Source organism: Macrotis lagotis, chromosome 2, assembly GCF_037893015.1.
Source record: "Macrotis lagotis isolate mMagLag1 chromosome 2, bilby.v1.9.chrom.fasta, whole genome shotgun sequence".
Lineage (NCBI taxonomy): Eukaryota > Metazoa > Chordata > Mammalia > Peramelemorphia > Peramelidae > Macrotis > Macrotis lagotis.
The window spans coordinates 8,470,965-8,495,877 of NC_133659.1; the positions used below are offsets into that span (position 1 = coordinate 8,470,965).

At 38.3% G+C, this 24,913-nt stretch overlaps 1 protein-coding gene across 1 annotated transcript in view; it reads right to left on the minus strand.

Moving 5' to 3' along the window:
- The window catches only part of LRRC7 (leucine rich repeat containing 7), a 594,014-nt gene that overhangs the window by 58,271 nt on the left and 510,830 nt on the right, over positions 1-24,913 (minus strand). The window contains exon 23 of the mRNA XM_074221205.1: positions 23,154-23,273. Coding sequence (XP_074077306.1) covers positions 23,154-23,273 — 120 coding nt within the window. The remainder of the gene's footprint in view (positions 1-23,153; positions 23,274-24,913) is intronic.

Consider the following 24,913-nt stretch of genomic DNA (forward strand, 5'->3'; position numbering starts at 1 on the left):
AGTCTTGTTTCTTCTTGTATTTGCATTTAAAAATGATCTCTCTCATACTTCCGGTTACCTGGATACATAGAAACATGTTTGTGTATCTGCAGGACTTATTGAATAGATATTTATTTAAACTTTTATTCAGCATCATGAACAAACTTTATCAGCTTCCTGAATTATTAAGACTTTATTTTATTGATGATATGGTTGATGCAACAATTTGACCAAATGAAACATGAAGAACAAAAGGAAAAACCTAGGAAGGGCTCTTCAGTTTTTTTCTGACTGCTGTCCAATTTTCTACCACACTATTTTTTTTTTTGAAGAAGAATTCAGATTTCAATTTCTTCGGTTTTTGGGTGTAAAGAGATGGACACTCATTTTCAAGCCAATAAGACACTGTCTGATGGAGATGACTGAGCTTTGTGCTGACTCTCTTGTGTGGTTATAAAGACTTGAGCTGGGTGTATGGGGAAAAAACTGGAATGGAGCAGGGATTGCTTCTCTATGCAGCAGCTAGGCTTCAGAGTAGACCAATAATGCTCAAACTTGCCGCTGAGTGAATAGAAGTATGGGTCAGCTAGGATCATGGTGAACCTGGGTGACCTTTTGCACAAAGGTAATAACAAATTATTTTGAAGGTAAATCTAATATATAACTTTCCATGCTACTTAAAAAAAGAGCCAAGCCTTTGAGTACAGTATTGCAAATGAGCCTGACAAGAACCCTGTGAAGAGGAACTTACAAGTATTATTAACCCCATTCTGCTGAAGAGGAAAATGATCTTCAGAAGTCAGACGGGACTTCTAGAAGCTTATTATGGACAAGAACAAGATTTCTTGACTAATCCAAAAGGTAACAATATAGGAAATATCTCCATGAAGCCAACAGGAAAGATCTGGTTTGTTCTAATTAATGACCAAATCTCAAACCAATGACTGCAGGAAGAAAGGAATATGAAGAAAATCTCAATACATGTTTGTTAATTTGTATAATCAATAAGAGAAAAGACATTTATTCTGATCTGTAAGGAAATTGGACAAAATAAAATAGCAAACTATGATGACCTTGTTTCCAGTGGCTAAAGACAAAGTATCAGAGCCTTTACCTGAAGACTTTAATGTTCTTGGTGTATAAGAAAATGAACATACTGGATTTGCAAGTGAAGACTCAATGTTTCTTTGAAATTAGGATCATCATTCATACAGAATTCATTTGACAAAGTCGAGGTGTCCATCAAGTTTATTATGGAGAAGTTTTGAAGTGTTTGAGAGACTATGGGTGGACCCTAGACAATCCAAGAGTTGTCCATTGTGATGGAGAGGTTGACTTCTTTGCTTTCAAAAGAATGTGATGGAAGCCATAAAGACTATATCAAATAAGAGATCCAAAAAAGTCTTAGGGACAGAAAGCCTTTCCAGGTGACTGATGACATTGAAGATGAAAATGCCTACCTGGATATGCAAGTTCTGGGCATATTCATTTTAAAAATCATCCTCATTAGTTTAAATCAACTGCAAGAAAATAAGATCATTCATACACACACGCGCGCGCACACACACACACACACACATGTATATGTATTTAGGTTTTTGCAAGGCAATTGGGTTAAGTGGCTTACCCAAGGCCACACAGCTAGGTAATTATATGTGTCTGAGTCTGGATTTGAACTCGGGTCCTCCTGACTCCAGGGCCTGTGCTCTATCCACTGTGCTACCTAGCCACCCCTCACTCATAAATTATTATGCAGATATAGTGGCCTTAAGATAAAACTTTTCAATTAAAATTAATTTTAATTGATATTTGAATACACATATAGTGAGCTATTATTCCTCCACAGCAGTGTGAGAAGCCCAGTGAATTGGGCTGAGCATTTTGATGATGTAGGTTGTCCATATCGGGAATGTGTCCCTCAGTAAGACTGTATGCCTACCAAATGAATTCATTGAATACTTTATTTACTTCATTCTCAATGATGTTTTCACTTGAAATGCTAAATTTTATATGTAGAAATAACAACCCGATGAGAAAATTAAAGTTTGTGCTTTAGTCTGGACCTCAAGAAAAAATAGAGCAAAAAGTTCTCGGACTTGAGAATGAAGTCGAGATGGTATTTTTAGAATCACAGATTTTGAGAGTTTGAAGGGAGCTGGTCTAACCCATACATAAACAACAACCCTCATGGTAACATATGTGAGAAATCCGTCCTCTGCTGGAAGACCTTCTTGGAAGGGGCTCCATCCACCATATTTGTGCTCCCTTTTTATGGAGATTTCCAGTTCTGCAACACAAGCTAATTTTGTAGTACTGTGTTTTATTTGATCTCTCTCATACTCTTATTTTGCTCTAAATTTTACTCTAAAGAATACTGCCTCCAGTCATACATAAGATCAAATCCATCTCTGGCACTGCTTGGTTTGTTATTTAAATTTCCTGGACCCCAATTCCTTGTCTCTAAAATAAGAACTAATAGTGACTTTTGAAGTCCTTTCCAGAACAAGATGTAGCATCCTATGACTCTGAGATGCCAACATGAGATCTTATGTATTTAAGAGTCAGAAGAAACCCAGAGATAAAAGTCCAAATCCTTTATTTTAGACCCAAGGGAATCTGTCCAGTGAGCATCTGACTGATAGGAGTGATTATCCTTCCTCTAGGCCTACTCCCATGTAGGTAAACAGTTTTCCATAGAGCCACAAATAAAGCAGATTATGGAGATCATTTCACTGTATTCCCAAAAGTGAAAAAAAATTCAATTCGTCCTATTTGATCTTTTCCCCTTGCTGTGCTCCTGATGGGAACTGGGCTTTTGTAAAGGTAACTGTAATGTCTGAATAGATATCTCTTGTAGAAGTTGAAGAAGGAACATGAAAACCTTAATGTTCTTCTCTAAATTAAGCCACCACATATTGTGATTTCAATCTAAAAGGAAGCAAAATCAAAGATTATAAAAGTTGTTTTGGAAAAATATGATATATTAAAGAAGGAAAAGAGGCCAACAACTTTCTAGATTCTTCAGAGTTCTCATGCCAGTAGCTCAAGAACATATTCTGTATTAAAGAGAACTGGAACCATGGGGCCCATACCCAGTTCTGCAGTTCTCTGTGTACTCTCAGAGCTCCAAGGAGCGGAAAGAGAACACACAGTAGGTACACCTCAGCATGAGTATAGAGGGTTGATTTTTATTTAAAAGCAGATGAAATGAGTAATACTTTAAAGGAAGCCACATTTTGATGGGTTTTGAATTCCTTCTTGGCTAAAGTTCAGATTTCATTTAGTGGATAATGGATGATTCTCAAAGGAATCTGACTGGATGCCATAATTGGATACCAATTATTTTGGTCCAGCATGTAGGAGGATGTCTTGAAACCAGAAGAAGGTAGAACCAGGTGTTTGGCAGAGTCTGCAAACATAAACCAAGGAAGAGGCAGGTCATTATGAAAGGCTTGCTAGGCCTGGCCCAAGTTAGAGAGGAGAAAATGGGACATTTTAAGAGATATTTATTCCCCATGTAATATGGGTAATATTACCCATATTACATGGGTCCCCTAATGAGCCCTGTGCATTCTTGCTTCCATGACTTTGCTACTCCTTCTCCCCCAGACTGGGATTCCTTCCTTTTCACTCCTTCTGGTTTCCTGAGCTCAACCCTCAACTCTTTGGAAAAAAAAATCTTCATTTCCTTGTACCCTTCTTTTTTTTGATCCCCTATAGTACCTATAACAAGTTGGCATATAATCCTACATCAGTGTAGAAAATATACAAAAATCAAGTGTACAAAACTGTGTTTATCCTTCACTGCTAAAGACAGTACATGAAATGGAAAATTAATAATCATGAAAAGAACATTTAGAGAATGGATAATGGAAGAAAGCTCAAATTAGGATTTGACCTAGACACTTACACTTCTAATTCATATTGGCAGACACAAATAAAAGTAAAGACTTGACCCTCATTTCCTTTATTTTTTAACCTGGACATATTATGGGGAGTTAGACTTGAAAAGGTATACACTTCAAGAAACAATCTCTTCATTATGAAATACCATGGGCCACTATCTTTTAGGATCAGTAGATAGTAAATGATTCTGTTTGAACACAGACTGTTGGACTGTCCAGATTAAGTATTTATCTGTGAAGTTTATTTCTTTTTTTCTTTTCAGGATCTTCTCAAAAAGTCAAAAGCATTAATGTCAATGGATATGAGCTCTTTTTATGAGGGGGGGGCCAGTTTGGTTCAAAGCAAACATTTCAAGTATAGCTGGAATAGTTACACAGTCATAATTTGCTCCTATTTCTACCACTTAAGTGGTCTGCAAATGCTTTTCCTTCTTCTTACTGGATAACTATTGGAAGATACTCTTTAGACTTGTATATTTACTAAATAAAATAATTATCAGCAGGGAAATGACCAATTCATTGATTTTGTGACAGTAACTTTTTTTGATGCTAGAGACTGATGCATTATGGCTGAAAAAATACTCTGGTAATGGAAGATGTGGGGATGTGTTTTGTGATTTAATGAATGCTGTTGTTAGAAGCATCTCCCTAAAGTATCCATTGGAAAAAACCTCCTGGGCTGACATAGCTTCCTCTCCTACCAGCTGTTGTCTTTTGGACTGAACTCTGTCTGGCCCTCCTTTCTTTCCTCGTCTCCCTTTTTCAGCCTTCCTTTGTCTTGTTTTCCTCTTTTCGACTGTAATTTCCTTGAGGACAGACATTACTCTCTTCCTCAGTGCCCCACACAATAGTAAGCTGATTGACTTGCTTCCTAAGACTTCAGTGATGGGAAACTCACTTCTTCCAGAGTTAGTTCATTACATTTTTGAGCATCTCCAATTGTTGGAAAGTGTTTCTTTTACATTGAGCTTAAAGCTGCCTCTATACAGCTTCCACCCATTTCTTCTAGTCTTGACCTTTGGGAACAAACAAGCAAGTTTAATTCCTTTTCCAACCTGAGAGCTCTTTAAATCCTTGAAGGCAGCTATCACGACCTTTTCTAAGCCTATATATTTTCCATGTGACCTATTTCAAGCGACTCATTTATGCCTATTGAGGGAATTTTAATTCTTATTACATAAAACGTCTACTTATCTCTTAGGTCACTAATTTATGTCTTTTGGGAAGTTTTAATTCTACTTGGATATAATCAGTCTTATTTGCTCAGTATAAACTGTACCCTAGGGTAGACCAAGAAAATTACAGTCGGATCTACAGCAACATTCACATACTTCGGAAAGATAATTAGAACAATTAACCCCAATTTTCGAACAGTGTTCAATTCAGAGAATGGACAAAGGCTTTCAGCGGTTACAGAAATGTAGTTATATTGATCCTTCAGATGACCAACCTGTTTCTTTGCTAGTCTTTTATTTTTTTTGACTATTTAGCTATTCTAATCTATCTCTAAAATTGTATTTTTTTTTTCAAATAGGTCAGTGATATTTCTCTCATTAAACTTGCACTTTTGTTGGAACTCAGCTAGGAAATCGATTTCAAAATCAGGAATACTCCATTGTGGGAACAAGAGAAGATATGTGTTAGGAAAGAGACTTGTAAGGGAAATGGAATGAGTAGTTTTAATGGGAAATGAAATGTATGTTCTCCTTGTCATTCTTCCTTTTCAGGCTCTAGCCTTCTCTAGCCTCAAGGACTGGTTAAGATGCCAAACTCTCCCTGACTCTTTCCCTGCTTATTGAGTCCTCATTCTCCCATTGTTCTCTAGCTTATCAAATGTTTCTAGAATATTTTGCTTGAACCTCTTGTTTCCCATCATAATCTAATTTAAAATATACTTATCTATTTGTCAGATCCCACCTTCTATCTTAAAGCAATAGAAGTTCCTTAAGAGTCAAAATTAGGGTTTTGGGGGGTTATTTTAAAAATTTGTACCTTTAGCAACTAGCATTATAGTATCCCCAAAATCTTAGTGCATTTTTAATATATTAAAACTTATAACTGCACTAAGACTTTTGGTATATCCTGTATAAATTTCTGTTATGTGTGCGTGTGTGTGTGTGTGTTTTGGGGGGAAGAGAGAATGATCATATATAAAATGGCTAGAAATGTCTGTATTTTTCTATCTCTCTATCTGGTCTCAACTTGTGATTTCATTATTGTAGGGAATTCTTGGTTACTCCATTGACAAAAACTTCTTTTAAGTTCCATCTGCAGGAAATCTTCCCTGCCACCTCTTCTTACAAGCCTTCCTTCTCTTAATGCTTTCTATTCATTCTTTATCTAACTAGCTTTGTATGTATTTGTTAGCCTGCCATTTGCCCCATTAGGTTGTAAACTCTTTTGAGGGAAGGGAATGTCTTTTGTCCTTTTGTAACAGCAATAGTTAGCACAGTTCCTGGAACATTGTATGAAGTTAATCAATGTTTATTCATTGCTTGAACTATAAAAGGGGAGCAGCAACTCTTCTGCAATGGATAGTGTGAGAGAGTGGCCTGCTGGAGGCGAGACTGGAGCCTAGGTTTCCTTGATGCTTGGGCCAGCCCTGTCTACTGAGCTACACTACCTCTTTCCTTGCTTGAAAGATATTTAATAGTTATTTAACTATATAAAAAAAAATCAATGAATCTCTCTTCTGATGGCTATTTTGTGTGCATATCCATGTTGCTTTCCAATAATTATAATCTGAACAAAAATAATCATCTATGATGTCATTATCATTGCCCCTTCCTTTTTATTGGTTCACTGATGAATTTATTAATGCTTACTTTTTTTTAGGTTTTTGCAAGGAAAATGGGGTTAAGTGGCTTGCCCAAGGCCACACAGCTAGGTAATAAGTGTCTGAGGCTGGATTTGAACTCAGGTACTCCATGGCCGGTGCTCTATCCACTGCACCACCTAGCCGCCCCTAATGCTTACTTTTAATTAAGAATCAAGAAAAAAGAGCTAAGAAGACAGCTATAGCTTATCTTGTCTAATACCAGGGCTAGAGGATGACTTTGATGTGATCTTTTTTCAGAATCCGACCTATATTCAGAACTTTTGTTTAACTTTTCAAGTTGGAAATACAATGAACATTTGTCACAGAAATGAAAACTACAGAATATATATATTCTTTCAGCTAAGAAACCCAAGTAGTTACTACTTTTTTTGAATACCAAGAACCATAAGGAAACTCGCTCTTCATAATTTTAGGACTTTCAAGGGAGAAGCTTTCCTAGGTGACACAGTAGATAGAGCACTGGCCTTGAAGTCAGGAGGACCTGAGCTCGAATCTGCCCTTAGACACTTGACTCTTACTAGCTGTGTGTTCTTGGGCAAGTCACTTCATCCTGATTGCCTCACATCCAGGCTATCCCCAGTCATCTTGACCCATATGTGGCCACTGGACCCAGATGGCTCTAGAGGAGAAAGTGAGGCTGGGGACCTAGCACAGGACCCCCTCACTAAAACAATCCAATTCATGTACTTGTTCTGGCATCACTTCCCCTGATATCATGGGCTTCTTTGTGAATGATGGACAAACATCATCATCATCATCATATCTCCCTACTGTTCTACTGAGATGTTTCTGCGTCTGTTCTAAGGTTTATTGGTGCAAGGAGAAAACTCTGGACATATGATTAAAAGTAGCATTTCTTCTACTTTTTCCAATATATGAGCTAAAGACTTGGTTACTGGGGAAGAGAAACTATGATTGTAAGGTTGCATTAATTGGTTCTTTCACTGACTCACTGTTATTTTTTGATATAGCTCAGTGACAGCAAGTGCACCTCCTTTCAAGGAAGAGAAATGAAGATTAGGAGAGACATCCAGGGATGACTTTAGATTTATTAACATAGCTAAAAGATGTGTGAATTGCTTGGAACAAGTGATGATTGTAGAAAGAGTCATGGTCTCAAAGTCAAGGACACCAGAGTTCAAATACACTTAATAGCCATGTGACTTTAGATAAATCTATCAGCTGAAGTGGTATCAACCTATATAATAGAGGGAGTTGCCTTTGAGCATTCTCTCTACAAATGGGATCAGAAATCTTGTTCCAATCCTATTTATTTTGAACAGAGTGTTCAGGGTTGTGTGCTACTATTCATATGAAAATAGCTCAGAATATTGGCCCTTGACAAGATAAAAGCAGGTTGAACTGGACTCCTCTCTTCTCATTAATTATCAATGGAGTGTTGGATTTTGCACTATTCACAACATGTCATTTCTCTCTTTAAGGATGTTTAATTCCTTATTTTTAAAGAATGGATATTATTTTAAGAATTGTGATTTTTAAAGTGCGTACTTCAATCATTCTTGATATGGAGAAGTAAAGCATTTCGAGGATCATTTGAGCTTCCACTGAAACAAGATTAGCTTAAAGAAATGTGAATTCAAAAACAAAAACCAGCAAAGAGAACTGACAATCAGTCTAATAATGATAATAAGGAATCAACCAAAGACCTTCAGAGGAATTTGATAGGGGCAGCAGTTATCTCTGATGTTTTTACAACTCAGATTAAACTTCAAGTTGAAAACATTGAGAGACCTATCAAAAAACAAGTGCTCATCAATGGTAAGCCAACCCAAGAACGAGTTCTGATGATTAGAAACATTGATGAAACAAAATATATCAATAAGCCTGAATCACTCCGGCCATCAAGGAGTTTATAGTCTAATGTGGAAGATGCGTAAAAAACAACATATAGTATACACATACACAGTCATCGAAGAAACGGGGATTGAGTCAGAAGACTGGGCAACATGGTGGTTGTTCTCAGAAGGAAGGACCAGATGAGACTTAGGCCTTGAGGGAAGATGGGTGAAACCAGGAGGGATAGAGATGAGGAGGGAAAAAATTCCAGGAAAGAGAGATGTCCCAAGAATTTTAGGAGAAGATATATTTTATGTAACCATAGTCAGAAAGCTAACGTCACTGGATCATAGAGTATAGAGAGGGGCGGATTGTGTAAGAAGATGGAGAGGTAGTAAGATGATGACGGGTTTTAAAAGATTTTATATTTGATCCTATAGGCAACAGGGAGTGATTACAGTTTATTGAGTAGGGGAATAAATGATGAGATCTGTATTTAAGAGAGGCCAGTTCAAAAATTCAGTGGAGAATGGAGTGGATTGGGGAAAGAGCTGTGGCATAGAGATCAACCAGGATGCTATTGTAATAGTTCAGGCTTGTGGTGATGAAGATATGTGGCAAGATGATAATAATGTCTTTGGATAGACGGGAGAATACATGAGAGACCTGACAAAGGTAGGCATGGTGGTACTTGATAATTGATTAGATAGGACAGGTGAAAGAGGGTACCTAGGTTGCTAATATGAGTAGCTGGAAGGATGGTTGTATCTTTAACAGTAACATGAAGGGGTAGAGGGTTTGAGGTAAAAGATGAGTTTGGTTATGGTTCAGTGGAGTTTAAGCTATTTATGGGACATCAGGTTTGAGATGTCTAATAGACATTTCTAAAATCCAAGACTGGAGCTCAGCAGAAAGCTGAGGGTTAGATCAATAAATCTAAGAATAATCTGCATAGGGCGGATAGGTGGCACAGTGGATAGAGCACCAGCTGTGGAGTCAGGACTAGCTGAGTTCACATCCAGCCTCAGACACTTCATAATTACCTAGCTATGTGGCCTTGGGCAAGCCACTTAACTCCATGGCCTTGCAAAAACCTTAAAAAGAATAATCTGCATAGAGATTGTAATCCATGGAATCTGATAAGATCATCAAGCAAAATAGTATAGAAAGAAAAAAGAAGAGGACCCTGGAATGAATTTTGGGAAAATGTTCTTCACTGATGGGCCTGATCATCTTGCCAAGGAGGCTGAAGGTTTTCGAAAGGTGTAAGAACCAGCAGAGTGGGATGTCATAAAAGCTCAAAGAGAAGAATTTGTCAAGGGCAAGAGTAGAATCACCAGGGTCAACCTGCAGAGAGGCCAAGAACGACGAGGACTGAGGGAAAATGATTTCCATCAACTATTAAGAGATCATTGATTGGGGCGGCTAGGTGGCGTAGTGGATAAAGCACGGGCCTTGGAGTCAGGAGTACCTGGGTTCAAATCCGGTCTCAGACACTTAATAATTACTTAGCTGTGGGGCCTTGGGCAAGCCACTTAACCCCATTTGCCTTGCTAAAAAAAAAAAAGAGCTCATTGATAAGTATGAAGAGAGCTTTAGTTGAATCAATGAGTAGTCAGAATGTGGCGTGTAAAGAAGGGAAAGGAAAGTAAATGGAGGTAATCATTATAACCAGCTTCTGTAGAGAGGGAGGAAACATCTAGGAAGCTAGATAACAGGGAATAGAAAGCTCAAGTGAGGGGTATTTTGAGGATGAGAGAGATGTGATCATTTGCAGGCAACGTGGAAGTAGCCAATAGATAGGGAGAAACTGAAAGTAAGAAAAAGGAAATGCTCATCAGGGCAGTCTGCTTGCTGGAAAGATCTCATAGAATGTGATCATGTCCTTATGTTCAGGGATTTGCCTTAGCAAGGAGAAGGGCCACCTCTTCATGAGAAAACAGGGCTGGAGGAGATGAGAGCAGCAGATATCTAAGTGATGAGAAATGAGGAACAAGAAGAGGCATCTCTTGGTGAAAGACCTTGATTTTTTTCAATGAAATCGGTTTGCAACTAAGAGGATGGGGAGTTATGGGAGTTTAAGGAAGAATGAAAAAGTTTTGAAGTGGCACTGTGGTGAGTTGGAAAGTGAACTGATGAGAGTGGTGTCACACAAGTGCCTCACCACGGCGAGGGCCTAGTTGAGATGTGTAACAAAATTTATTTTGGCCCTAATCAGTGCAGTTTTATTCATTGCTCCAGTTTCATTTAGCAGCCCATCAGTGAGTGAGGTCAGTGAATGGTGGGAGTAATCCAAGGTTGGGATTTGGTTTGGTAGGACAAGATTTTTGATATGATAATGGAGAAAGGGCCTGAGCAGAGGAGGACAATGGAGATTGGAATTGGTTCTCTAAGGGATCAAGACTGGGAAGGGAAGAACATGTGCTACTATAAGGCTAAGGACCTGGGAAAGAAATGAGGGGGTGAACCAATTGGAAATCGTGAGGATGAAGAACAGGGTTTGGGATTGCAAAGCGGAAGCAAAGGTATAATTATAAGAATATGATCAGATAAAGGAATTTCTGAGTTTATGAACATGGATGTGTAACACATATGGGTGATGATAAAATCAAGGCTATATATTTCTGTGTGAAGTCAGGCAGTAAGTAAGGAAATGGGTAAGCTGAGGAATATGGAGGTTAGGATGTTTGAGGGAGTAGCTGTATGAAAGCAGAAGTCTTCCTGAGAAAGGAAAGGAAGGCAGGCAATAGTCACCAGAATCTTGGTTGGATGTAAATCTAGATCAGAGGAGGAGAGGTCACTAGTTATGGAGGCAGAGGGACATCTTGGAAGTAGTGATGGACAACAAAGAGTATTCCAGTTTCTCCACCACAAGTATTATAAAGGCTAGCCAGGGAAGCTGTGTCATCAGGAGGGAGTCAGGGTTTATCATTGTGAGAAGATTAAAAGGGGCAGGAAAGGAAAAGATTTAAGATGAAAGGTAGCTTGTTATCATAGACAGGATCCATCATATTTGTTGTCTATCATTTTTAATTTTCAAAAATTTGTTTAAACATTTCAAGTAAATAACTAACTATAATCGTATTTTTCATTGTTCATTCCTGGTCTTTTTTCACAATCTTTTCTTTGCTGGAACATGGTAATGTTCTGACTGCACACAGACACCAAATAGAGATTTAATGTTATCAAAGAGGTGCATCACTGAAATTCACATAAAAGGTAACAAGATCATGAAAATGTGATACTAACATAATTTTCTAAGTTTGCTTATCATGGGTATTAACTTTCACATTACTTCTAATAAAATTTAAAGTTGGATGTTTATTTTCAAATTTATTCTAAACTTTGAGATATTGTGTAGACATGCATCTACTCACAAGCGCAAAATCCAGTGGTAGTTAGTAGCGGTTAGGCAGAAGAGGAAGCATAGTGATCTGGAATAATGAGAAGACGCCCATTCAGTGTGGTAGTAGGAAGAAAATCCAAGAGTATTTCCCTTCTTACTGAAGGTGAATTGATTCAGGTCCTGGCTTCAGGAAGTAGATGAATTTAATGTGGGAAGAAAGATGGGAGCCTTCAAGGGTCTCCTACAAAAATAAATCCTTAAAACAATCAGATCTGGATGGGAACCGGAACTGTTATTTCATTGGTGTAGAGAACTTCCAGGTGAGGAACCTCCCTCCATCAGTAAAGATTGGCATATTCTTTGTAACTCCCAAGTTAGTCTTCAAGGTCCCTTAGAGAACTCAGAGATGATATAACCTGCCCTAGATCACACAGTCAATGTGTGTCAAGGTAGAACTTGGACCCAGATCTTTGTGGTCCTAAGACCAACTTTCTAGCCACTCTACCCGGCTGCTTATCCAAAACAACATAAAGGGAAGCCAACATTAGGCTTTTTGTCTTCAGACTTCTCTGACACTTCACTGGCTCTGAGATCTCATCATCATCTGAGGCGCTTCACCTAAAGACATGGATCTCATGTCACTCAGACATGACTCTTGTTTGAACTTTTCCCTCAGTCCTTCCAGGGCTGTGAGTAGGGGTGGAGAGACCAGTCTTCTTTAGATCTCTCAGCATTACTGGAATGAAAGGACGGCACATGTTCTGTTTCTATGACGTGATCCACAGCTTTTTCCAGGGGTTCAGTTCTTTGATGTCAGCTTTTATGCTCTTCTTGGTCTAGGAAGCAGGACATTTAGGCTTTCTGGGTGTCTTAACCGTTTGATTTTTGGGAGACTGTGGTATTTCATGACTTATTGGCATTTAGCATTACCAGGAGGTGACTAATTTTAAAGAGGTAAGCTATCAGGTCAGAGAGAAGTTTGGAGTCACTGAAAATTTGGTGTAATTTCAGAAATGCAATGCAGTTTTCATTCTCTTCATCCTGCCCAGTTCTGAGGCTGTCCAAAGCACGGGTACTAATAAACCCAGTTGTCTGTGAAATCCATTTTTCATTCATTTGTTGTCTTCTGTGAATTGTTAAGTTGAAACTTTTAAAAAATTTTTTTCTTTTTGCAAGGCAATGGGGTTAAGTGACTTGCCCAAGGCCACACAGCTAGGTAATTATTAAGTGTCTGAGGTCGAATTTGAACTCAGGTCCTCCTGACTCCAGGGCCGGTGCTTTATCCACTACGCCACCTAGCTGTTCCAGGTTGAAATTTTTAAAAGAGCTACTTGGAGATTCTATGTCATACTTTTTTTTTGTCAGATGCTTTCAATGACAACAAGAATGGCATCAAGGTCAGCTACCACAGTGATGGTAAATTATTTAACTTGAAAATGATACAAGCCAAAACTGAAGTGGAAGGAGAGTTGGAGAAAACTTTTTCTTTGCACATGATTGCACTCAATGCAGCCTCTTGAGGCCAAGAAGCAACAGACGATGGATAGATTTTCTGCTGCTTCTGCTAATTTTGGTATAATCATCGACATTGATGTTCTCCACCAGTTAGCACCCCATCATCCATATTTGGAACCACAGATTCCAGCAAATGGAGAAATATTGAATATCGTGGCTATGTTCACTTACCTTGGCAATACACTTTTCAAGGATGTGCACAGAGATGATAAGGTTGACACAGCCATTGGCAGAGCTAGCCTAATGCTTGGGAGGATCCAAAGGAAAGTGAGGAAGAGAAGAGTATTAAAGTGCCTACCAAAATGAAGGTCTACAGAGTTGTTGTTCTGATCTTATTGCTGTGTGCCTGTGAAACCTGAACAGCCATTCAGTAAGTATCATGTTAGGAACACTTCCATTTGTGTTGTCTTAGGAAGATTCTGAAGATCACCTGGCAGGAGACGATGCCAGACACTGAGGTCCTTTCTGGAGTTAAAGTGCCAAGCATTCTAACTCTACTGCAGAAAGAACAATTCTGATGAACTGGCCATGTTGTTCAAATGCCAAACATACCTTTGCCTAAAGACTATTTTATAAACAATTCACACAAAGCAGGTATTCACAGAGAGGTCAGAAGCAGCAGTAAGGACACTCAAGTTCTCTTAGAACTTTGGGATTGACTCATGACATGGGAGATGCTGGCCATGGACCACCCATCATGGTGAATCTGGTCCAGGGAAATGAGTGTAGGGAATTATGAATTTAGCCTTAATGCTGTTAAGATTGTTGATTGTGGAGGGCTGTTTGCCCCTGAGATATCAACTGACCTTGATTGTTGATTGTGTCCTGCCATCCCTTGACTCTATTGTTTTGCATCTTAACTCCCCATTTCCCCCTTCACTTAATCTGGGTCCAGATGCTGGTGTACAGGAAATGACATGTTGAATTTGGGGGGTGAACACCTTGGGACAGGAAGGACTAGTATGTAGCTTGCCATTGGAAGATACCTGGCCCCAAGGTGTGAGACCATTCCTCAAGTACCACCCACCTACCATAGAAGGGGATTTAATAGGAAGCGCTGCCCCTTCAGGCTCCCATGCTTCTAGTCTCCCATCCAGAAGGATGGAGTTTTCTCTTGCTCTTCTCCAATTCACATGGAGCACCATGGGCCTCACCATGTGGCCTTCTCTTTCTTTCTCTCTCTCTCTCTCTCTCTCTCTCTCTCTGTCTTCTTGCTCTTCTCTCTCTCTCCTCTTTCACCTCTCCCTCCCCCCAAACCTGACCTGTCCTCAGGGTGCTTACTATTTTTCTTATTAATTTTGACCAATGTACTTTTCCCTTTTTAAAAAATTTATTTAAGGCAATGGGGTTAAAAGTGACTTGCCCAAGGTCACACATCTAGGCAATTATTAAATGTCTGAGGCCAGATTTGAACTCAGGTCCTCCTGACTCCAGGGTAGGTGCTTTATCCACTGCACCACCTAGCTGTCTGGACCAATGTACTTTTAAACAGTATTTTGCTATAATAAAATCCTGAGCAGTTTTAACATCCCAGAGAGCTGTGGATTTCTTTGCTTTTTCATTGGCCTTAAATCTTCTGTCTTCGATCTCTAAATCTTTAATAATAAGGCAACCTACCCACATCAAAGAAAGTGCTGTGCTCTACAAGCAAGCAGAACTGCAACAGCTCAAAAGAAATGTGAAATGTGCAAATTTAGAGACATCTGGATGGATGGGCCCAACCTGTGCTTGAGCCTTTTGAGCTCATATTGGTCTGGTCAGCTTTATAGTTGGTAGACCTGTACCTCAACTTCAGTGACATGGTATCATTTTTGTCCTCTTCAAGAACGAAGGACAACAACCAACCATCAGTTTATAAGAGCCTGACGTCAGCATGGTGTCATGATAACGTCTTGAGAGGAGACAGGTCAAAGTATATGGGATGCTGAATTTTAAGCAAAATCTAGATTCAAATATCAGCCCTAGCTGAGTGGTTACAGGCCAGTCACTTATTTTCTCTGTGACTCAGTTTCCTCAGCTGCAAAAAAAGATAATGATAAATGTTCTGCTTGCCTCACAGTTGTTGAAAGGCTCAAATTAGATATTGTGGGTAAAATGCTTTGCAAATCTTGAAGTATATGAATGTCAGCTGCTATTATTTTTTATTTTCATTGGAAGGACCTGATTTATAGGATCTCACACTCCATTTTGGACTTTGCTTTGGAGACTAATCATGAGAGTAGCAAATACTTTTGGTGGGTACGCCACTATTTGTGTTATGGCTTATCCACCTTTAATCAATATTTTTTCAAAGCCATCGTGTATGTGTGTGTGTGTGTGTGTGTGTGTGTGTGTGTGTGTTTGAGAGAGAGAGAGAAGTCTAATTTTGTACATATTAAGGGTTCTTTATATTTGGGCTGGTCCAAGTGGTCTTCCCATCTCTGTTTTCTTAAGTGTCAGTTCTTTTTTTAAATTTTATTATTATTTTTAAATTTTTTTAGGTTTTTGCAAGGCAATGGGGTTAAGTGACTTTCCCAAGGTCACACAGCTAGGTAATTATTGTGTTTGAGGCCAGATTTGAACTCAGGTCCTCCTGACTCCAGGGCCAGTGCTCTATCCACTGCACTACCTAGCCGCCCCTTAAGTGTTGGTTCTTTAGGGGAATCACATATGACATCTTGTCTGTCATGGGTGGAAAGGATGGCCTGTTGTTGAAAAGTCTTTTTCATTTGGAGTCTGAGGTAGCTGTGTGGCACTGCAGTTCATAGAGTTCTGGGCCTGGAACCAGGAAGACTCATCTTCATGAGTTCCAATCCAGTCTCGGATGTGTGAGCCTAGGAGTGTCACTAAACCAAGAAAACCCCTAATGGGGTGGGTGTTGGACACAACCAAAACAACAATAACAAAATTTTGAGTTAGTTTGTTGTTCTCTTTTCCCATGAGTCCTTGAAAAGCTCTGGCTTAAATGGACCCCATACCAAAGTTTCTGCAAACTCATTTTTTCTTAGACCATGCAATATTTCATAAGGGGCTAATATTCATAATCTCGACCAATGTTATTTATTAGATTTTTCAAATGAGCACTCCTTGTGGTTTGGGCAAGGAAAACAAATGCACGTTGGCTGAGGCAGATGCTGGACTTTTCTGGCCTCTTTATGGATTACTCTATATTGGTTAAACTTCTCTAGGAAAGGATATGTCATTCTCTAGTCCTTTATCTATTTCTCATCTTTTTTTGGGGGGGGTAAGAGCAATAAGTTCATTAAATAAGTCAAGGGAGTGTATTTTGAATATATTTCTTTTCTTTTTCTTATGTCATCCTTTCTTCTATTGTTGCTCTAACTTTGCTCAGTTGAAAGTCATACTTTAGACAATCGATTTAGAAATGACACTACTATATAGTTTAAGATGTTATTTAGAGTCATGCCTAATACTGAGTCTTCTTAAAGAGAGTATCTATGACATGTAGTTTGGAGTGCTATAGTTTTATAGTCTGTAAATACTATTTAGAATTGATCCTGTTATATTTCATAATTTAAAAACACTATTGATATTATTAAAATACTCATAGATTGAAATAATACTAAATATTAACTTGCGTTTGTTAGTGAATACAAATATTTTTAAGCAATCAGTATGTATGTAACAAAGAACTATGGATAGAAACACAAAAATATGACTGTCCCCGTCTTATAAAGCTTTTATTCTAATATAGGGAGATCATACATGTGAGTGAGTGGTGTCTAGGGAAGGGATTTTCTGGGGAGTCATAGGGATGGCTTCCTGTTGATCCATAAAGGCATCCAATTGACACTTCATTTTCAGGAGCAATAGTAGAATTGATTTGATTACAATTCGTAGAACAATAGGTAGAAAATTGTGGGGTTGGCTAGCAGTAGAAGGTAAGATTGTTGGAATAGACTGATGGAAAGGACGTGAAAATAGTTCTGAGTCCATGAACTGGGGCTTGGGAATAGTGAGAGATATAGTATGCTAGCTGAGTTTACATTCAACATAAATATTTGTAATTCTACTAAGCTTTATTCAATAAAATGAATAGATTAGATATTTTAAAAATCTCCCAAATGTCTTTTTCTCATTTTAATTTTCACTTAATTGTTTATAGATTGCAAAGGCCTTGAAGGCAGGAGCTATTTTCTTTTCTTTTTTTTTTTTTTGAAGTCGTAGGACCTTCCACAGTGCCCTGTATATAATAGACTATTGGTAAATGTTAGATAAATAAATGGCATTGACTTAAAATATCTATAAGCAGTCTGCACTTTAGGCTAAATTGTATATATGGGGTATTTTAAAAGTATGGTCTTGGTGCATATTAGAAAGCTTTGACTGATAGTTATTTTCAAAGTTAGCAATCATTTACCTACATATTACATATTAACATGATATAGCCTTAAAAAAAGACAACCACTCCATGATGGGATTAGAATTACTCCTGGGCCATGCTTTAACAATTTGACAAAGTCATTTCCAGAGCCAACGACACAGATTTTTACACCTAGGGGTAGATGCTGAGAATGGGACTTAGCAATAGATTTGATGGATTAGAAAGGAGTAGAGAAAGTAATTGTATTCTCCATTTATGATTGAAATTATGTAGGTTCAAAGTAATCCAGAAAGAACTTATTCCCTTGTGTTAGTAAGAAAGCATGTATTGTAGACGCTTAAGACTCAAATCATTCATTCCGCTTAGCAAGCATTTAAATAGCATTTATTAGAAGTCAAGCCCTGTGCTAGGTTATATCTAAAGACAAACAGGAAATGATTCCTATCATCAGAGAGCTTCCAAACCACTAGATGGGGAGAAGACAACCTACACATGGAGAAGCGAATACAGATTATATAGGTAACAAATATAATTTCAGCTAATGCTTGTTAAGTCAGGGAAGGCTTCATGGAGGCGATGATATGAACTAGGTATTGAAAAGGGATAGGCATTCCAAGAGACAAAGGGCAAAGAGAGAGAACACAGAGAAGCAGGACGTGAAATGTCTTGTAAATAGAACATCAAGTAAATCACTTGGGCAGGAATGAGAAAGAATAATGGAAAATTGTCTGAAAAGAGAAATTGAAGCCAGACAGTGAAAGTTTTAAATGACCAACAAAGGATCTTGTATCCTATCCTTGAGCAGGCTAGTGTCATGACTTTAACATTGTCAGAAATGTGCTTTGGCAGCCACGTGGAGGATGGATTGGAAAACAGATGTGAAAGACAAGATGACCAATTAGGCTCCCTGTTATTATCTAGGCAGAAGGTGACAAAGATCTAAAATACAGTAGACTGGTAGCTAGAGCAATGGGGAAAAGGGGAAAGTACAAGAGATGTCAGATCGGTAGAATCCAAAATGCTTGGCAATTGATAAGCTGTGAGAGTGAGAGAAAAGTTAAGATGATTCCAAAACTGTGAAGCTGGCTGACTGGAAGGGTAGGAGTACCTTTAATAGAAACCAGAATGTAAGAAGGAAGTTTGATTTAGAAGTAAATATAATTTATTTTATTTTGTATATGATAAGTTTGAGAATCCTATGGGAAATCTAGATGAAGAAGTCCAACAGATTTTTGGTCCTATAGGAGCTCTCTCAGGAGAGAGATGAGGACTTAGAGGAGTCATCTGCATAGAGATAGGGAAGGGAATAAGCATTTAAATAGCACCTACTATATACTAGGCTCTGTGTTAAGCACTTTATCAATATTATCCCATTTTAGCCCTACAACTGTATGAGAGAGGTGTTTGTTATAACTCACATTTTACAGATGATGAAAGTGAGATAGACGGATCAAGTGATTTGCCCAGGATCACACTGGTAGTATGTGTCTGAGGTTGGGTTTGAATTCATGTCTGGATGCTAGCTTCTATAAACATGATAATGATTACTATGCCCACAATGAAAAACAGGACCAAGGACAGAGCTGTAGGATATCGTCATGTATGGATATGAGGAGCAATGGATCATCCAGCAAAGGATCACAGATTTTAAGCTGGGTGGCAGCTCACCAAGGTTACAGAGAAAGAAAATGAGGCTCAAAGAAAACTCTCCAAGATTACTTAGTAAGCATTAGAGACAGGATTTTAACTGAGGGTCTCTTAATCTTCACCTCACTGTCTTTCCCTGACTCTGTGTGTCCAGGGGCACCTACCTAAATAGAAAGGGTTGGCTAGAGATGCAATGTGCTCTGTGGAGATTGAGGTTTCCATTCCTAGAAGAAGATGGAAGGATTGAGAAAGGAAAGGTTCAATATGAAAAGTGGTGTCTTAACAACTGAGGGTGGTCATTCAGGAGACAATAGGAGGAGACAGCAGGATAGGATAGAAATTTGAGATGCACAGGGATGAAGTGGATGGAGGGGAGGAAGAGATGGGCTAATGGAAGAAGGAAGTTTTTGCCCAATGGAAGAAGGAAGTTTTTGCCCTAAAGCATCCTTCAGCTCTTCATCTTGGCTTTGGAAAATAGCAGAAGAGAGCTTGCTGATCATTCTTAACTCCATAGTATGACTACTCTGTTATTTAGAAAAAACTTCATAACAATTACATTGGGAAGAGTGACTCGGGTCATTAGCCTTGGCTCCATCTTTAATGATGACTTTGGAACAAACAATCTGGGTCATAATTTTCCAATTTTGAAGAGAAACCAATTTAAATAGTCAAATGTAGGTTATATGAATTTTTGTAAGGTAATAATGGAGATGAATTAAATTTAGATATAAATATACTCAACAGTATATTTATACTATAATATAAGATAAATCAAACTTTATTTTATTAGAATTTAAATTGAGAAATCTATTTGAGGGTGCACCTTTAATAGTACTAAAACACACTGTGATGTTGACTTTGGATATGGAAAGAATTCTCATCACTCTATAGTTACACCTTCTGCATTACTCTTTTTATTTAATAACTAGTTTGAGAACAATACTTAGAAAAAGGACAATGAAAAATCAGTATATTTGAAGAATTAGAATTTAAATGACAAGAGATATACCTGAACATTAGCTGGAAATATATAATTAAGGAACAGAGTAGACACTGTCTTCTGTGGTGTTTTCATTCTATTTAGACCAAATACTTTGTAAAGTATTTTTTCTACTACTTTAGGAAAAAGTGGAACTTTTACAAAAATTGAAAAACATGAATACAAATAGACCTCAAATTCATTTAAGAAATGACTTCCTTAAAAATTTTAATGTGTGGGGGGGAGCCAAGATGGCAGCACGAAGGCAGGAATTCCTGGAAGTTTGTTACTCCAAAAGCTGTCAAATTATACCTCTAGCCAAAATTGAGAGGGGGCAGAACCCACAAGAAGATGGAGTGATACAATTTCTGGTCCAAGACATTTTAGAAGTTGAACGGGAAAGGTCTGTTTCACCAGGACTAGAGGTTGAAAAAAGACACTGCAGCCACAGTGCAGCTGGGCCGAGTACCTAGATCCCTGGGGGCACCTGGGTCCATGGCAGAGGGGGCAGTGTCCAGACCTCCTGGGATCACTGAGGGGGTGGTGAGAGAACTCTGCCACACCAGAGTGAGTGTGGAGCAAGTACTGGCCTCAGAGCAGCCCTGTGGTGAGAACTTGCAGAGGGAATCGGGGAAGCCAGCCTGCACCTCCAGAGTGCAGCCCACAGATAAGGGAGTGGGGGAGACTGCAGAGGTCTCTCTTCTTTCCCTGGGGCAGGGCTCAGCTGTTTGCCCACACCCAAATCCAGGTTGCAATTTGGGCCCCATACTACCATAGCTGAGCAGCAAAACTGAACATCCTCTTTCAGGGGAAGAGATGAACTTTAAATGAAACAGGGGACTTTCAAACTTTCATATATATATAGGAAAGTACTGGGAGGAAGGGAAAGGAGAGGAAGGAAGGGGCTAAGATATTTCACATAAGAGTCAAGAAAAAGCTTTTTCAATGGAGTGGAATGGGAGAAGGCAAGGGGGAATGAGTGAGCTTTCATCCTCATCAGAAATGGCTCAGAGAGGAAATAACATACACACTTAATAGGGTATAGAAATCTATCTTATCCTAGGGAAAAATGAGAAAGGGATGGGATAAGGGGGAATGGGGAGAGCAAAGAAAAGAAGAGAGGGAAGATAGTGGAAGAGGGTACTCAGATACAATACACTTTTGAATAGGGAACGGGGGGGAGGAGCGAGAACAGACTAAATGAGAGTGGGGAGGAATAGACTGGAGGGAAATACAGTTAGTAATAGCAACTGTGGGAAAAATATTGAAGCAACTTCTTTGGTGGATTTATGATAAAGAAGGCAACTCATCCCAGAGATAGAGCCATTGGAATATGAACACAGACTGAAGTACATTTTTTTCTCTCACTTTTCTTGAGGTTTTTCATCTTTGGTGGGGTGGAAGAGGGGTTTATGTTTACTCTCATAACAAATTATAATAATATAAAATAAATAATTAAAAAATGTTAACATAAGTAGTGTTGTCCAATGGGAAATAAAATCCCCTGGATCTGCCAGAGTCTAATATCTAAAATGGTTTGATTTCTCTTATAATAATGCTTAAAATATGGTAACATTTATACTTGTATCTATGACAAATATTTTTCATCATGTTTAATAAAAACTGGGCATCCTTTCCTTAAAGCACATCTGGTCCTACCATGATCTTTTTGAAGGAGTGGCATCATAGTTGTAGATTGACTCTATGGGTTATTTTGCAAATTTCACATGGAGGAGACTGTGAAATGCCCAAGAAGTCCTATTTTTATTATCTTTGCAAGGATATTACAGCTCTTTTGAACCTATTATTTTACCTTTTACATTAAAATAACTGGATCAACTAAAATAGGATGACTGAAGATGATGATGACTACTGCTCCTTCCTACCATTGCTATACACTTTAATGCTTACAAAGTATTGTCATCCCAATAATCCTCTTAAGCAGGTGATGCCATTATATTCATGCCTGTTTTACAAAGGAGCAAGCTAAAGAACAGATTATCTTTCCCTGTAGGTAACAGCCATAGAGGGTAGAGCTAATACTAGCAAGCAGGCCCACCCCACTCTTGAACACAATCCAACTTTATAATATAGTCAACAGAAGCAATTCTGAAAAATCATAAATTTTAAATTTGCTTTGGCAAATCTGGTCATCATGTATCTATCTACCTATCTATCCATCCATCCACACACACACATACAGATAGGAATTTTTCTACAGTCTTCTGGTAAGTGAGGGTGGGGTAGGAAGTCTATAAACTAACTTCTAAATGTCTGATGGCTCCTCTATGGGAAAGGTCAGTATCTTCTCACTCAAAGCCCACCCACATCCTACCGACCCTCTCCCCAGTGCATGCTGACAAACAACTGTGGAGCTGGGCTGATGCCAGAATGCCTGCTTCCAATCTCTTTGTGCAACCATCTCTTTTTGGCAGAGGGCACTGTGGACAAATGATTGGGTTAGTACCAAACTGTCTCCATACAGCTAGTGACTGATGCAGGACAGCCAGGCATATATTCTTTTAAGTCTCTAGATACGTGTCTGGGCTTGGTGATTTATGGGGCTACATTTATAAGTTGAGTTGTATGGCGAAGATGGGAGGTATTATTAAGAAAATCTTATTAATGCAGAACACTTGATATCAATGGCTTTTGATATTTTAAAAAAGGATTTCACTATATCGTGTTTCTTTTTGTGGGGTAACATTGATAAAATATGTATTATAAAGGCAGAAGTGATAGCCAACCACAAAGTACAGACCAGACATTACAAGGAATTGGACAAAGGTCCAGCGTCTCTGTTATCAATTTGAATAGATTACCTTTTTAGTAATCGTGTCCGGAGGTACATCCCGCCTCCCAAGTGGATAGGGGTTCCACTGGCCACTGGGAGATACATCTTCTTGTCCATTGTCTAGAATGTTGCTTTGCTGGGACGGGGTCTATTGTAAAAATGGTATGGCAGTCTTAATTGATGGAACAGAAGTTTAAATACTTTTTGAAATGAGTGCCTAATTGTTATGGCAAAAATAATTTTTGTTTAGTTGCAGAACAATATTTAACCGGAATTTGAAATATTATTTTATAGTATGTACTGGCTAAGGACTGCAAAATGACTGCCTTTTGGTGGCAGTGCTGAATACATATTTCACTTAAAACCACCCTTTTGTGTTAGTTCCTGAACATTTTTGGAAAAATTATTGTAGATTACTCATAGTAGACAAAAATAAAAAAAGTCACAGTAAAACTAACCCAAAGTTATACTGCTTTAGAGAGCATTTAAAACTTAGCTTGTCTTTCTAGCATTATCTTAGAGGAAATCAAAACGTTTATGTTATACAGCAAACATCTTACCAAAATCCATGAACTCCAAGCAGCTAATCTATGACAATGTAAAGCTGTGCCAACATCAAAGCCATAGGACACTAGAGTGCTAATTTGCACCATGTCAGGATGGTGTCAAAACTAACACTGAGCAAGATGTAGCATCTTAGGACCTTGTCCATTGCTTCAAATAGGAGATTAAAATCATTTTCAAGAATGTAATTAAAATGTTAGGCTATTGAAAACAGGTAACATATAAAATGGATTGTACATAAAGTAATTTAATTGATTTATTTAAATTCTATAATATTTCTTTTTCTTAAAATTTGAATCCTTCATTTAGTTCTAGTCTGATAACTTGTTATTATTGATGATACCTAGTGATTCTTCAGGGACTACAGCACTGATCTCATCCCCGCCACTCCATTTTCAGTAAATTCTCTCTGTGTTCTTAAAAGCCATACCCAGAAAGAATGGAACTGGTCTCTATACATAAGACTAATTCTAAAGTCTGTGTTCAAATCTGAGATGTCCATAGAAGAGTCTTGGAAAGATAATTTCCCCCCTCTCATTTGCACTACTAAATATACTGAATTTATCTCCTCCAAAAATAAAGGGAAAATTGGACTGATCCTCCTTCCCCTCCTTTCCTGCTCTCTGTGTCTCTTCGCTCTCCCCCTCCCCTTCCCACATTACTTAGCCTGTATAGAGAACTCTGTTAGTAAACTCCCTATAGCAAATGCCCGTCTACAGATCTTAGATGACTTATAGTCTTGAAGAGTTGCCTGGGTCACCAAGCATTCACACAGCTGAGTTCCGATTGTCCTGACTCCAAGGGCAGCTTTCTATCCACTATTCCACTCCTTGACCTGGAGTATTTCAAGAAGGATTATAATTAATTGCAAATTTTACTAATGAATATTTGAAATGTGAATGGTTCTTTTCTTGTTGTTTTTCCCCTTTTGAGTAATTTCTATGACATGGGCAGGTAACATTTTGTTTACATGCATTTTTCCTCAAATATATTTACATTTATTATAATAATTATTATATATACTCATAAACCTGAATGAAGCCATGTAGACAGGGTTTAAATGGTGAATGACAAAGATTCTAGATTCTCCACTTATGCTTTTCCATGTTTCAAATATATGAATCCTAAGCATATACTCCTTTAATAAGCCCATCTAAAAGTATTTTTTAAATCCATAATTGCATTTAATAAAAGAAAGGACATGAAAGAATACTCTTAAGCCAA